This window comes from Mytilus californianus, unplaced genomic scaffold (assembly GCF_021869535.1).
Source record: "Mytilus californianus isolate M0D057914Y unplaced genomic scaffold, xbMytCali1.0.p SCAF_2, whole genome shotgun sequence".
NCBI lineage: Eukaryota > Metazoa > Mollusca > Bivalvia > Mytilida > Mytilidae > Mytilus > Mytilus californianus.
The window spans coordinates 133,554,156-133,569,760 of NW_026262668.1; the positions used below are offsets into that span (position 1 = coordinate 133,554,156).

Sequence of the window (15,605 nt, forward strand, 5' to 3'; positions counted from 1 at the left end):
GGATAAACATAACAAGGCATGCACATGATTGCCATATAAATCTTACATAATTGCCAAAATTATTTAAAAACACCTGCGTATTTCTCAATATGTGCGAATAACCTTGGAAATGGGGTAAAGAGGAATATCAACAGTTGTAACATTACAAACAGTCTTTACCATCTATTTAGGCAAGTATTGGGTAAATGCACACAAATTTTACAGAAAAAATAGCAAAACGGCGAAAATGTGTCCAAGGGGAATATGCGCCACCACTCTTACAACCTCTGCTTACTACATTCGTGTCAAACAAAATAACATGTAAAGAGGGCCCCTCTACTGCTATGCATATACAGAATCTATCTAGGTCAATGAAACAGTGTTACATATGATTCCATGTGTCTAGGTCTGGAGTGTTGTATGACTATTATGTATTGTATATTACAGGGTGTCCATGGATGTATATAACAACACCAGACAATATGTACTGTACATATGATTCCATGTGTCTAGGTCTGGAGTGTTGTATGACTATTATGTATTGTATATTACAGGGTGTCCATGGATGTATATAACAACACCAGACAATATGTACTGTACATATGATTCCATGTGTCTAGGTCTGGAGTGTTGTATGACTATTATGTATTGTATATTACAGGGTGTCCATGGATGTATATAACAACACCAGACAATATGTACTGTACATATGATTCCATGTGTCTAGGTCTGGAGTGTTGTATGACTATTATGTATTGTATATTACAGGGTGTCCATGGATGTATATAACAACACCAGACAATATGTACTGTACATATGATTCCATGTGTCTAGGTCTGGAGTGTTGTATGACTATTATGTATTGTATATTACAGGGTGTCCATGGATGTATATAACAACACCAGACAATATGTACTGTACATATGATTCCATGTGTCTAGGTCTGGAGTGTTGTATGACTATTATGTATTGTATATTACAGGGTGTCCATGGATGTATATAACAACACCAGACAAAATGTACTGTACATATGATTCCATGTGTCTAGGTCTGGAGTGTTGTATGACTATTATGTATTGTATATTACAGGGTGTCCATGGATGTATATAACAACACCAGACAATATGTACTGTACATATGATTCCATGTGTCTAGGTCTGGAGTGTTGTATGACTATTATGTATTGTATATTACAGGGTGTCCATGGATGTATATAACAACACCAGACAATATGTACTGTACATATGATTCCATGTGTCTAGGTCTGGAGTGTTGTATGAATGTTAAGTTCCTAATGTTTCTGTACACTATTAAAGCCTATGCTAGATATGATCCTTGTCAGTACCAGTTTAGTTTTGGGATAGGAGACCATAACTACACACTGAAGTTTGATATGGGATATGATGGTAATTGTATATCTTAATTTACTACACCAAGGAATATATACTTTAAAGTTGACAATACAACAAAGATCCTAGAACATATTGTTATTGTTTCATGACATTTCATGTCTGCTGGAGTTGTACCAGATTGTCTGGAAATATTCTTTTTTTTTTTGTACCTCACTTATCTCCCCTGAATAGCAAAATATGATTTCAAAGAATATTCTTATTTTATGTCTGACTTATCTCTGTCTATAAATATTTTAGAATAAGTTCAATGTTAAATATGCAAATTTTGAAAAATTCTCATTAATCAAAAAGAATTTTCCCAGTATTGTAATGATGCTCATTTTATTTTACATTTTAAATTAGTACTTTCCAAAAATATTTTTTCCTATTGATTCATATATACAAATAAGAAAAATTATTCAATTTCAAATATTGCTGATAAAATGTGACCAAATTACGACTAGCGTATCTTCAAAAGGAGTATGTTCAGAAGGGTCAAATTAAGTGTATTGTTTCAATATAAAAAAACTTTCAAATTGTTCAGAAGACATGCAAGAAAGTGAAATAGAACTATTTTTGTTAAACTTTTCCTGTAAATAAATTAAAAAAAAAGAGAATTTGTTCAAAGTTGACAAAATCTTCTGGATTCCAACTCATTTTATGTCTTGAAAACATAAAGCGCATCCTTTGACAAACTAAATATTCATTTCGGGTATGTAAATTCTAATAACAAACATAATGTATTAAGGTGGTACCAAACACCTTGACTAAAATTAATTTGGCTCGTTCAACAAAATATTTACTTGGATCCTTAGACAAAAATATAAAAATTTAAAAAATCTTGAACCACACACTTTATCAGAAAATTTTCATTGAATATATAGCAGTTTGACAAACACTAACTTTGATCATTGAGAAGCTTAATATTTCCTTAACAATAGAAGCTGATTAAAAGGTTCAGCTGATTTTTACAGAGTTATCTCCCTGTAGTGTTATGTACCACCTTAAGATCTTTTTTGTCCATGCATGCGCTCATAGTTTCCAGTCCTGAAAATCAATGTAAATTGACCTGTTTTTACTGACTGTTCATGGAAAATGAAAACTTTTGCTGTCAATGATGTCATAAAAAGAACGCTAATGCCTAAAGTTTAAGCAAAAACTTTTTTTTCTATCTAGGCATTGTCTTAGCTATAAATTATTGTGGTATTTGGTGAATAAGTCCTGATTTGAAATTTAAGCTAGAAATAGGGGCCATATTAAGCCCTTATCAAACTATCTCCTTTCCTGCTAACTACTGTAAATTCACAAATTATTGCATGCATTTATTATTGCGATTTTGTCATTTTAGCCTATAATGCGTTTTTAATTTTTGCGATATTGAGAAAAATCCTGTTTAATTCATATAAAAAATTTCAAAATGCGAGTTTAAATTATTGCGATTATAACCCTGTCGCATTTTTTCCCAATAATAAAAACATCGCAATAATTTCTGAATTTACAGTAGTTTGATGAGTCTTTTATCAAAATACAAGATTTCTATGTGCTGTAAGAGTTACAGGTCATTTCTGGGTCAGTTCTAATGAAATGTAGAGAGTTAATAGTCTTATCAAAATGAATATATCATCATATTTGAGTCTGTTCTTATGTGATTTATAGAGTTACTAATTAACACCAATGGTCAACATTTCTGATTAACTTATAGTATACATAATAACACCCACAATACTCAAGCATCTCAACTCTAATGAAGGTCAGGCATTGTTTCTGATACAAATCAGTAGTTCTACCAGTACTATCCTTTCTATTAAAGAAGAGTGTTGAGCATCAGAGCAAAAATATTAAAACAATAAACTTGAATGGAATAACTAATCTATTTACAGGTTTGTCAGATGAAATACATACAGGTTTAAAATTTGACATCATGGGAGGAATGGATGGAATATTAAAGTAAGAAAATTAGTCTTTTAATTAATATGATTATGAAACTCAATTTTTTTTTAATAAAATACAGTTGTTTCATTTTCATATTGAAAAGTTTATTATTATAAATTAGAAAAACATAACCCCAAATTTAGCCCACTCTGTGTAAAGAAAACACATTACAATAGTACCATAACATTAGTCTGCTTATACTAAGATGAATACAAGTATGGGAATAAGTTCTATCAACTCTTAATTTCTTGAAAAAATATTCCTAGCCATAAATTTTATCTTTAATCACTTAGATAAAAAATATATCTTGTAGCGGAAAGGACTATTTATATTGACATATAGGTCATAGCATAAAACCACTTATAAAAGCAGTAATTTAAAGGGTCTTGGGTCTTTCTTTAAATTATAATTTTAAAACTTGACACTTGACCGAAGGATGACCCATGGTATCTGGGAGACTTGTTGAAAGACTGAATTGTAAAATATGTCACGTATTTAACTGTAAAGAATAGTAAGTTATAACATTATTGAATGCTTTAACATTTCGAAGCAATCCCATGTACATGCATATAACATAGCGCAAAGGAGAAACTCTATGTTACTTTTCTCTCATTATTTACTTAGATATGATATACAGAAGACAGATACTGGATTATTGGCATCTGTTGTGCTGGGATTATGTCAACGTGAGGATACAAGTAATTGTTTGGCAGAATTCAGTTTGTTAGCCAATGCAGTATTACCTCTGCCTATATGTAAAAGTGATGGTTCTATTGTATGGCCACAAGGTAATGTAGTACTATCATAAACCTCATCGCTCTGTCCCATATACACAAATTTTTTGTTGATATTGAAAATAAAACTTCCCAAAGATATATATTACAATTTGCCAGCCAAGACCTAATACTAGTGGACACTATATGCCAGAATGGAACAATACACACCTAGGGTCATCTGTCATGGAATTTTTACACTGCTGTATTTCGGTAATTGTCTGTGAGATGATGTTCACAAATCCACTCTTTATCTTGAATACCACCTAAAAAATGCATCACAAAAAGAAATGTATTCTCTAGCTTAAAGACAAAGGTCACAAACCTAAATCAATATGCTGAACACACAACACCCATGTTTACAAAGGTCATAGTCATGTCAAATATTCTTTTTTTGTAAAGGGTAATTGTTTGGTTTATATCTTTAGAGTTCGAGTAAAAATTGCACAAAGAAATTATTTCGATAAAAACATTCAAAGGGCTACAGAAAAAGAAGGAACATGATTAGCAGAGCAGAGCCTGCAAGTGAAAGTCCCTATTTAAAATATGTCTAGTATGTTGGTTACATTGCAGAGCCTAATTTCATAACCTAAGTTTACAACTGTAAACTATTTGTTTAACAAAAACTCTTAATACCTGATAAAACACTGTAAAGTTTTTTAACACTTTGTAATTGTTATCTAAAAAGGCTTGCCTTACTTTTCCTCAAATTCTTTGTCCTTTGACTTTTTGAATATAGAAAATGCTGAATTTGTTCGTACTTGTAAGGAATCACTCATTGACACATCTTAAAATCTTTTTTTTTCTGTAAAATTCTCCTCTGTTGTATAAATTTTGTGTATTTCAGACTGCAAGATTGTTGTACCTGTAGATGTAGTATTTGTAGTTGATGAATCTGGAAGTGTTGGAGAAACTAATTTCAAGTCCACCATGACAGCTTTGTCAAACACTGTGGATAAACTAGCTATTGGTGAAGATTTAGTCCGGATTGGTGTCACACTTTTTGCAGGGACAGGTACTTCCAGATCACTTTTAAATCTAAACTCCCAGTACAGTAATACAGCAATCAAGGAGACATTTTCCAGTGCTGTTTACAAGAAAGGCTCCTATACAGATATAGCTGATGCTTTCCGATATGCATGTGAGGAAATGTTTGTTGGTAATAAGGGGGATCGTTCTGATGCACAGAATTACCTTGTCCTCTTAACAGATGGTAAAAATAATAAAGGAGCAAGCCCAGTAGTGACAAAAGCTGCAGTTTGTAAAAATGCTAACATAAGAATAGTGACTGTAGGTATTGGATCTGGTATAGATGAACAGTTACTGAAGGACATATCGTATTCTCTGCCAAACTATTACCTACATACAATATATGATGATCTACACAAAACTCTACCCCAGCTTGTTATACAGACATTGGATTGTAGTTTTGGTAAGTTCTCATCAAATTATAGCTTTGTATTAGTCTCTTGATCACATTTTGAAAAATTCTATGAAAAATCATGACTGAATGTAACATTTTTTATAGACATGATTCTAAATTACTTTCCATAAAAGAACTTCTTCTCTAAGGATTGTTATGAAAAGTATATCGAAATTGCTTGCAGTATTTTATAGTTTTGATGAAAACTGAGGTAGGATTGAGCAAAGTACTTGTGGTTTTTTTTATGTAATGGCTGCTGATATAAAAATGAAAAATGTTTATAATTTCATTCACTGGATTAAATTATATTTGATTTCAGCTTGGAACATTGATTATAAAGCATATCTAAGCCTTGACTCAATAAAAAGCACAATTAAAGAAGCAGCGATAAAGAAACTAGAAGAAGGAAAACAGCTACTAAAGGGAAAGCTGTTAGAAGCTCTTGGTTTACCGGAGGTATTTACTTGGAAAAAAACTTCAGAATGTTCTTAGTTGATTGTAATCCTTACCTTGCGATTTAAGCACTTGTCAATTTTTGAAAGCTATATTGTGGTCCTCAATGGTAAATTAGCAAAGTCTGGTTGCAGTCACTTTGAACTTTCCCTGACACATCTTCTGTATGCTTTTATTTCGAGTGTAGGGAAGCCTGTTTTCATAATCAATTGTTAGATATTTTAAGTTTAATTTCTGCAACTGAGAGCATTCTTAAATATGGTATTATTCAATAATGTTGTTCTAGATGTGCAAGAGATAGAAAATAGTCTTACATGAGTAGAAGATATCATCCCATCTTCTTTTTTGTATGAGTATAAGTACTTATACCCTCTTAAAAACAATATCCCAGTATAACATATTATTGTTCTCATGATTTGAAAATTCAGGTTACAATTATATTAAGATTTTAATTTGACATTTAACCTCTTCTATGATACCAGTGCTATTAATGATCTTCCTTTGATGAAGAAAGACTTCTTTTTTTTCAATTTAGATAATTAATTGATAGATTATGTTGAGATTGTTGATTTTGAGTGCTTTCCTATGTTTTGTTAAAGTGATCTGAACTTTCTGTAACTCATTAGTTTACTTTTATTTTAGGATATCTTGCAATCAACAGGACCATGTTTACGACCAGATAAGATGTCAATATTTCAACTGATAAACACTTTAAATAATAGAGGTCTAAATACCACTGGGTCCAATCAGGAACTTACTGAAAGGTTGAAGGCTGATGATAGACGTATGTACAACTCTGTCCATTGTTGCTGAGGTTTTTATTATCTTTTCAACAATCTTGAAGTCAAAATATTGGGCAACCTTTTTCTGTCGATTACTTTTATTTTTATGCCCCACCTACGATAGTAGAGGGGCATTATGTTTTCTGGTCTGTGCGTCAGTTCGTTTGTCCGTCCGTCAGTCTGTTCGTGCGTCTGTCCCGCTTCAGGTTAAAGTTTTTGGTCAAGGTAGTTTTTGATGAAATTGAAGTCCAATCAACTTGAAACTTAGTACACATGTTCCCTATGATATGATCTTTCTAACTTTAATGCCAAATTAGAGTTTTTACCCCAATTTCACGGTCCAATGAACATAGAAAATGATAGTGCGAGTGGGGCATCCGTGTACTATGGACACATTCTTGTTTTTTGTGTTGTATGACTTTGGTAATTTTACTTTGAATTTGAAAGTTGTAAAGAGACCAGCATTTTTGTTGTTGTAGGCTTGTCTAAAAATGTTCATAATATTCATAATAATGGAAAGACAGCTATCTGGTTTTATCATTAGTCCTTTGCAAGTACCAGTTGTTACCGTAATCAGTACCAGATTTTCTTGTAGCCAATAACTTGTGCTACTTTAGACAATATACAATTATTCACTTCATTTGAGGTGAACATACAAATAGTCAACCCTTCAAGGGTAAAAAATTAGGATACTTACCTCATTTGATGGCAATTATTGTTTAATTAAATCTAAACTGAGCAATAACTGTTATATTATACTGAAACTACATTGTAGAATAACTGAGGACGGTTAAAAAAAAAACAGTCTATTAAGCAACTTTTGAAACCATTTTTTTTTTCAAATGAGAAATTATGAAAAACCAAGTTTTATGTAGGACTAACATAAAAAACAATATGTTTTTCTCCATTAAATTGCCAATTAAACAAATATTGAATACGTCAATCATAGCTCTGGTGTAAAGGTTCTCATCTTTGGCACCTAAACCATCTGAGTATACAGTTTATTGAAACAAGCAGGAGACAAATAACTTCCAGTGCAAAAAAAAATTCAATATATTCTTGAGCAATTTATGGTCTGATAGGCATTGGACAACAGAACAATGTGTGGTCTGACAGGCATTGGTCCACAGGTAGACAGTTGTATTGTCTCATCCCTAACCAAAGGTTGTCTCCCTTGACATGATTTTTACAAAAACAACTAAATTGGCTTATATTTGTTATATATATGGAGCTTCAGTAATATCTGGTGTTTCCTTAGCTAATAAATACCTCATGCTATATAAGACAATACATAATGTTACTTCAGCCATTGCTAATGTTACATTAGGCAATACTTGGTGTTGTCTTAGTCAATACCTGGTGTTGTCTTAGTCAATACGTGGTGTTACCTAAGCCAATTACCTGATATTACCTTAGACAATACCTGGTGTTACCTTTGCCATAGCCTGCTCCACATGTGGCACTATTTGTTTTGCTCATGGTAAGTACAAATTTCATTGAATAGTCTCATTCAGTGATGTCACAATCAAAGTAAAGAGGATTGTGGTTATGACAGTTCAAGACTCTTGCTACAAATTTACTAACTGATTATAAGGCATCCAGTTTGTATAAATAGTATAAAATATGTTTTTTATTAATTATAGATTATAATTAATAAATAGGTATGTTATAAATTGTAGGATGTGAAACAATGGGCAGAGAAATATCATTGCCAGATATCACTAATAGTTGGCTTAACGACCATCTGTATTACTATATATCTAATGACTGTCTACGGTTAGATGCTTGTGCAGATATTTCACTGAGCATCGGTGATTTTAATTATGCCAAAGCGTTCAGAGCTTTTGTAGAGTTGGACTTCTGTAAATATATTCTGAAGTTTGGATTTGAAGGAAGAATAAGATCGTTGATCCTGATCAGCTATAAATGGGGTAAATTTATTTAGAAATTACAATGAAACAAATTTTATTACAGTTTTTCTTGCCACAGGGGAAGGTCACATTATATTGGTCAATTGTAATTGATGTGGATAATAATTTTGTTGAAATAGATTTACTTTTTTCACCTCAAAATTGTTGAAAAATATAAATATGTAACATTGTTATGAGAAATAGAAACAGAAATATTATTAACCATTTGCACTTTTCATTTGATTATCTGTTTTTCAGTAAATGGGATCTTTAAGATTAAAAAAAACACATAGATGTCACTGTATAACATTTAAAAATAAACTATAAACTGTAATAGGATATAAGATAATAATTGAATCTAAGATATGGTTGTCTGCTCTGGTGATGATGAATATGCAAACAGCACAAATGTGACAAATGTGGTTATTTATTTTCTAGGAAAGACAGAGACTCTAACAATAACAAAAGATGTGCAAGTAATGTAAGTCACTGATATCTACATTTGTTATTTAATTAAATGCCTCTTAACAGAATCTTGTTTTGATGCCATTGAAGAATATGTCTTGATAGACTGGTGTCCATCTATTCCTCCTACCATGTCTCTTGATAACAAAAGACTATTATGATAGATCTTTTAAATGTTTTTACACTGTAGTCAACTCTGTCAATCCTCCTTTTGAATTTGATTAATCTCAGGTTTGTCATTTTAAAGTTTTTGGATCCTTATAAAATTATTTGACCATTTTAAGACATTTTTTACCATCAATCTGTTTACAAGTCTGGTTTTTGAGTAAAAAAAAACCGGCAGGGATAACACATACATGTTTGACAATCAGCCATCGTTCTAGTTTAGTTTGTACCGGTAAGTTATATAATCAGTAGGCATATCATGCTTGACCATAAATAAATTACCTATTCTACAGTCTAATTTGTAAGAAATACAATAAATGATTACACATTGGAAAGTACAACAAACCACACCAACCACCAACTCTGTACTCCCACAAGAAAATAAATATAAAAACAAAGTCAAACACAACAAACAACACAAAGTCCAAAGAAGCTGGTTTGGCGCTGGCATAAAATGTGTTTGGACACATTTTCTTGATTTATTCATTCTTTCAGCTTTGTTATTGACAAAAATGATGACAAGAAAGTCTTTGAAATAGACTTTGGACTGAAGCTGTGTTTCCAGGGCAGTTGTATTATAGATCAGATGTTTTTGGAGAACCATGAAATACCTATACCAATATGTAATGAAAACTTTACTTTCTCAGGTAATTCTATATTTTTCACAACCTATAGATTGAAAACAAGCTAGATGTTATTTACTTTTTTTTATTTGAAAAAAAGTGATATATATATATTAACTACAATTTGTCAAAGTATAAAAAAACCTATCATTATTAGTCATTTTTGTCTCGCTTGATGGATTCAAAAAGCTAGACATAGGTATGCTGTTTCCGGCAGGCGGCGGTGGCGGCGGCAACAATGTATTAGTTTGTGATTAGGTCTAGTTTATGGTGAACCACTAGTGGTAAGTTAAAGATATTTGGTATGCAGTTGTATTAGTATTGGCACATCTCATTACCATAGAGATTATTTGGCCCCGCCCCCTCAGTTATGGTCTATTGACTTTGAAATTTTTGCTTAGTTTTCATGTATTAGTTTGTGATTAGGTCAGTTAATGGGGAACCACTAGTGGTAAGTTAATGATAATTGGTATGCAGTTGTATAAGCATTGGCATATCTCATTTCCATGGAGATTATTTGGCCCCGCCCCCTCAGTCATGGTCTATTGACTGAAATTTTTGCTTAGTTTTCATTTATTAGTTTGTGATTAGGTCAGTTTATGGGGAACCACTAGTGGTAGGTCAATGATATTTGGTATGCAGTTGTATTAGCATTGGAACATCTCATTACAATGGAGATTATTTGACCCCGCCCCCTCAGTAATGGTTTATTGAATTTGAAATTTTGCTTAGTTACATGTATTAGTTTGTGTTTAGGTTTGTTTAAAGGGAACTACTTATGATAAGTCAATGGTATTTGGTATGCAGTTGTTTTAGCATTGGCACATCTCATTTCCATGGAGATTGTTTGGCCATGTACCTTCAGTCATGATTCATTGACTTTGAATATTTGCAAAACTTACATGTAAAAGTGTTGCTATTTTAATTTCAACATTTGCATTATCGAAATAACCAAAAAGCGAGACATATCTCTGTGATAACAGTTTATCTTTCCTATTATGTTAAACTATTGTGAAGAAATTGAACTTCTAAGAAAATATTAACTGCTGAAAGCAACAGAATTTGTAATACTTAAATTATATGTAATGACTGCTCTACTGCAGTATTTTGTATATTATGGCAGTATTCTGTATATTATGAGCAGTTGATCTTTATAATAAGCAACATTTTTCAGGAGATTCCATATCTGATTTAATCACAGCTATTGGTGGTAAAATGACAGAGGAAGCATTTGACATTGTCTTACGACATTTGGGTTTGGATGTAAGTAGTTTTAGAAGTGAAAAAGATATATAAATAAAAGGAGATGATGCGTCAATTGAGAGCATTTTCACCAAAACAAAAAAACAAAATAGGCATCCAAATGTGTATAATATATTTCAAACTCAAAATTATCCTGAATCTTGAAAAGTTTTCAGGTAATGAATCAAATTTATATCATGGGGCAACCTTATGCAAATTGAACTTAGTTTCTGCAAAGTTAATGTGCTGAACAAACTTTCGAACTTGAGGGATGATAAAAATGATCTTACCGGAGCAAACAAAAGGACATTTTGAGGCTCTACACTAATCTGTTATATACAACTGAATTTCATATATCCTTTCATAAAGGAATCAATTCAGAAATTCAACATCAGTCACAAAAAGAATGTTTGTGGGAACTCAAACCTCCCCTTATCTGGGACAGTACTAGTGGTGTAACAGCACAACATAAGAACAAAATCAGTTGGAAATGGCTTGATAAATCAGTTCAATCAGTCACATAAATAAATTAACAAAAACACAAAAGCAAAAAATACTGATCTAAGACATGTAAGAGTACTTCCATTTATTGAAAACTAGTTCAAAGCCAATATGTCTAATATATAAATCATGTTCTCCCACACTGACATATCAATCAGTACACATCATAAACTGTTTCCTTGATACTCCATGTATTTTTAAAAGGGTCTTTTTAGGGAGGTTCAGGTGTGACATCAAAGCAACAGTACTGTTTTGTTGAATTTATTCTGATTGAATGGGACATTTTTGTACTACTTTAGCCCATAATTAAGCTACAAATGCTTTCTGTATTGTATTGAGATTATTAACATAAAGTATAATTTATTATTGTTTTCAGAAACATTTTACCTCTGGATCATGTGCTGTACCAAATGGACCTATAGGTAGGAAATTATTTACCATTTCTATTTATATACTTAATTTATATACTATATTAATTGGGAAAACATTACACGTAAACTTTCTAATGCCACAATATTCTCTCCATTTTTTAATTGGAATTAAGGAATTTCTGTATTACAAATGACATTGTGTATTACTCAGATTGTCCAGTGATGATCAATCCCCAGAAATACTTACCAGCCAGTATCAGAACTATGATCGAGTGTCAGATGTCATTGTGTATTCATCAGATTTGAGTATTTATCAGATTTGTGTATTTATCAGATTTGTGTATTTATCAGATTGTCCAGTGATGATCAATCCCCAGAAATACTTACCAGCCAGTATCAGAACCATGATCCAGTGTAAGATGACAGACAATTGTTTAGGTCTACATTGTTGTCTAGATCTGACCTTCAAACTTCCATTAGGAGATAAAATGGTGACCTTCAACATTCCATTCTGGGTCAAGTTTGATCCATGCCAGTTTGAAGTTGATATTGCCTTTGGAGGATTTAGATACAAGAGATATATCTTGAACTATGATTGGGGTAGGTTATATCAAATTTTCATGATTCTGCACATTGATAAAAAATAAGATATAACATTTTCTCATATTCCACATTGAATAGAAATAATTATATGGATATTTTCTGACTTATTTTTTGATCGCATATGATAGAAGTTTATTTGCCATCTGATAAAGAACTTTCTGTTTTGAATTTTCCTTGAAGTTTGGTATTTTTTGTATTTTACTTTTTATATATAGAACAAATATCTTATTAGTCTGCCTTTTTGGGGGAAATAATATTTCATTGTGAACAGCGTCTCATCGATTTAAGTTTAGAACATGCTCAGTTTGGTGTAGTGATTCAAATGATAAGACTGTGATGTAAAGCTATAGATGCCTGATATCTATCTTTTGACATGTACATGTATATTGGAAATCTTATAGACTGGGGACCAATTTATTGTGTCCCCTTGTATTTTAGCCTCATTTCCTGTTGTATTATTCCCATTAAATTTGGGAAGATTTACTCCCACCAGGGTTATGTGCTAAAATCCTTTCATTCAAAAAAGATTAACACAAATGGTTTTTTATCATTACAGGTGAAAAGAATGTGATCTCTATTGGGAAAGGAGCAAGTGCACCAGTTCAAATTGAGTAAGCTGTTAAAGAATTAGCTGATATAAACCTTCACTCACTGGGTGATAAATATTTTACAATCAATGTGTGGATCACTAAACTTTGGTCTTTATTTGTGGAGGTAGAAGGATGACTTACACTTTTCACAGTCATCTGATTTGATATTATGGTGTTACGAAGATATGCAGACTTATGATGTCTCTCAGAAAGAATACATTTTTTATCAGATCATTCAAATCATTTTGCAGTCTAAAAATTATAAGAGAAACATATTTTACCCCAGTATCTTGTACAATACAATATTTCTCCACTCTCAGCAGTTTAATTTTCAAAATGGAAAAGGCTAGGCAAGTCTTTATTTAAAAAAAAGTGTATATCATTGATAATTATGTGTATACACCACATGTCTGTCTGACAGGGTTCATCTTATGTAACCTCTTAATACAGTTTATTGATAATGTTAGTTTCCCGCTAAAGTCAATTGATTTGGTTATTTTGAGGAGTAGGTAACTAAAATCACTTAAAGCTGTATGAATGTGTGTGTCTGCAGTCATAGAAATTGGGGTTTGGCATTTACAGGACTGAATTGATGATGCTTCAAATAATTCTTAGTAATGTATTACAAAATTAACAAAAATTCACAGGACCGAATATATTTTTACAGGACATGTCCTGTGAGTCCTGTGCTGATTTCGAGGACTGTGTCTGATAGAAATCTCCTTGCTTAGACCTAATTTTCATGGTTCATTTCTCAATTTGAGGTATTCTTGATAGCCAGACCCTTTGTCATAGAAATCATATTATTCCTTTATAATCAATTAAGCAGACAAGACATTTCAGTGTGTCTACTTTTCCTTTACTTGTTTAAACATCTAATAAAAATTTCTTTCACAAAATACAGAATGGATCATTGATGCGAGTATATACTGTTTACAGGTATTCTGTAGACAAGATGGCTGATGGAAAAGGATTCATTGTTGATGTTTTAATAAAAATTTGTCTGCCAATTGACAGTGATGAGCACTGTATACCACAAAATGGAATTCATCTTCTACAACAGCAAGAAGTTCCCCTTTGTTCTGATGACTTTTTAGACTGGATGAAAGGTAAATTGAGTTAATTAAAGTCATGTTGGGAAGATATATAATTTATGTAGTAATGGTTTTATTTTAAAAAATTACTATAGCTCTAGTTTATTTATTTTATTTCGAGACCATGTAAACTTTACAAAAAAAAAAAAATGTAAATGGAATTTTATAGTATCTCCTGAAATGCTGACACACCATGCTTTAATAATTTATATTAAAGATGTTTGTATTTCATCGTTACATTTTTCAGATTGTAAATCTGTGTTGCCATCAGATGTGATATTTGTGGTGGATGAGTCTGGGAGTGTTGGTCAGGATCATTTTGATGATACCATGGTAGCCTTATCAAAGACCATCGATAAACTTGCCATCAGGAAAGATATGATCCGTGTTGCAATGTCGTTGTTTGGAGGAACTGATACATCAAGGACACGTTTTGACCTGAATTTTAGTTATAACAAAACAGAAATATCTACTGAAATAATGAAAACATCCTACATTAAAAGAGGCTATACAAACATAGGTGATGCTCTGAGGTATGCCTGTGAGGAAATGTTTGTTGCTGGTAAAGGTGATCGGAACGATGCCAGAGATTATGTTGTACTGTTGACTGATGGGAAATCTAATCGTGGAGCTACAGCAGCAGGAGCAGCTACATGTAGCGATAGAAACATTAGCATTATAGCTGTAGGAATAGGAGATGGTATCAGTGAGAAAGAATTGAGAGATATAGTCTCTAAACAGAAATACTACTTCAATACTACCTACACGAAATTATCAGAAGCTCTACCAGACCTTGTGTCTACTTCAATTGACTGCAGTGCTGGTAATATAATTTGTATAAATTATAACCTTTTGTCTAATATTAGCTATTTTAACATCTTGATGAACAAGAGAAAATGTCTAAGGAGTATGATAAAAACTGGTCCTATTTTTCGGTTATAATTACTGGGGATTCATTATTAATGGGGTACTAATTTTCGTAGATTTTGTGTAGTTAACATAACCACAAATAAAATTTTTCAATAAAATACAAATATTGATAGTTTGTATGCAAATTTTGGAAAAATCACGACACAAATATCCCCGCATATATGATATTTCCTTACTCCATGAAAAATGGTATCCACGAAAATAAATGAGTCCTCGATAAATGTGCTCATTGCAATGTCTTAATTTATCATGTGCATATGGCCATAGACAGGCACAATTTTTAATAAGATTGAGCAGAAATTGTTCATTTATGGTTATATTGTTCGAAGGACAGTCTTAAGATGTAATGTGGTGTCAAAGTGGCCCACTTACTTACAT

At 32.0% G+C, this 15,605-nt stretch overlaps 1 protein-coding gene across 1 annotated transcript in view; it reads left to right on the forward strand.

The window, feature by feature from the left end:
• Positions 1 to 15,605, forward strand: part of LOC127727822 (uncharacterized) — an 89,497-nt gene that overhangs the window by 20,009 nt on the left and 53,883 nt on the right. The window contains exons 16-30 of the mRNA XM_052234937.1: positions 1,176 to 1,385; positions 3,251 to 3,317; positions 3,927 to 4,090; positions 4,923 to 5,507; positions 5,818 to 5,954; positions 6,594 to 6,735; positions 8,413 to 8,664; positions 9,082 to 9,124; positions 9,769 to 9,920; positions 11,071 to 11,159; positions 12,016 to 12,061; positions 12,362 to 12,610; positions 13,170 to 13,224; positions 14,143 to 14,312; positions 14,545 to 15,120. Coding sequence (XP_052090897.1) covers positions 1,176 to 1,385; positions 3,251 to 3,317; positions 3,927 to 4,090; positions 4,923 to 5,507; positions 5,818 to 5,954; positions 6,594 to 6,735; positions 8,413 to 8,664; positions 9,082 to 9,124; positions 9,769 to 9,920; positions 11,071 to 11,159; positions 12,016 to 12,061; positions 12,362 to 12,610; positions 13,170 to 13,224; positions 14,143 to 14,312; positions 14,545 to 15,120 — 2,937 coding nt within the window. The remainder of the gene's footprint in view (positions 1 to 1,175; positions 1,386 to 3,250; positions 3,318 to 3,926; positions 4,091 to 4,922; positions 5,508 to 5,817; positions 5,955 to 6,593; positions 6,736 to 8,412; positions 8,665 to 9,081; positions 9,125 to 9,768; positions 9,921 to 11,070; positions 11,160 to 12,015; positions 12,062 to 12,361; positions 12,611 to 13,169; positions 13,225 to 14,142; positions 14,313 to 14,544; positions 15,121 to 15,605) is intronic.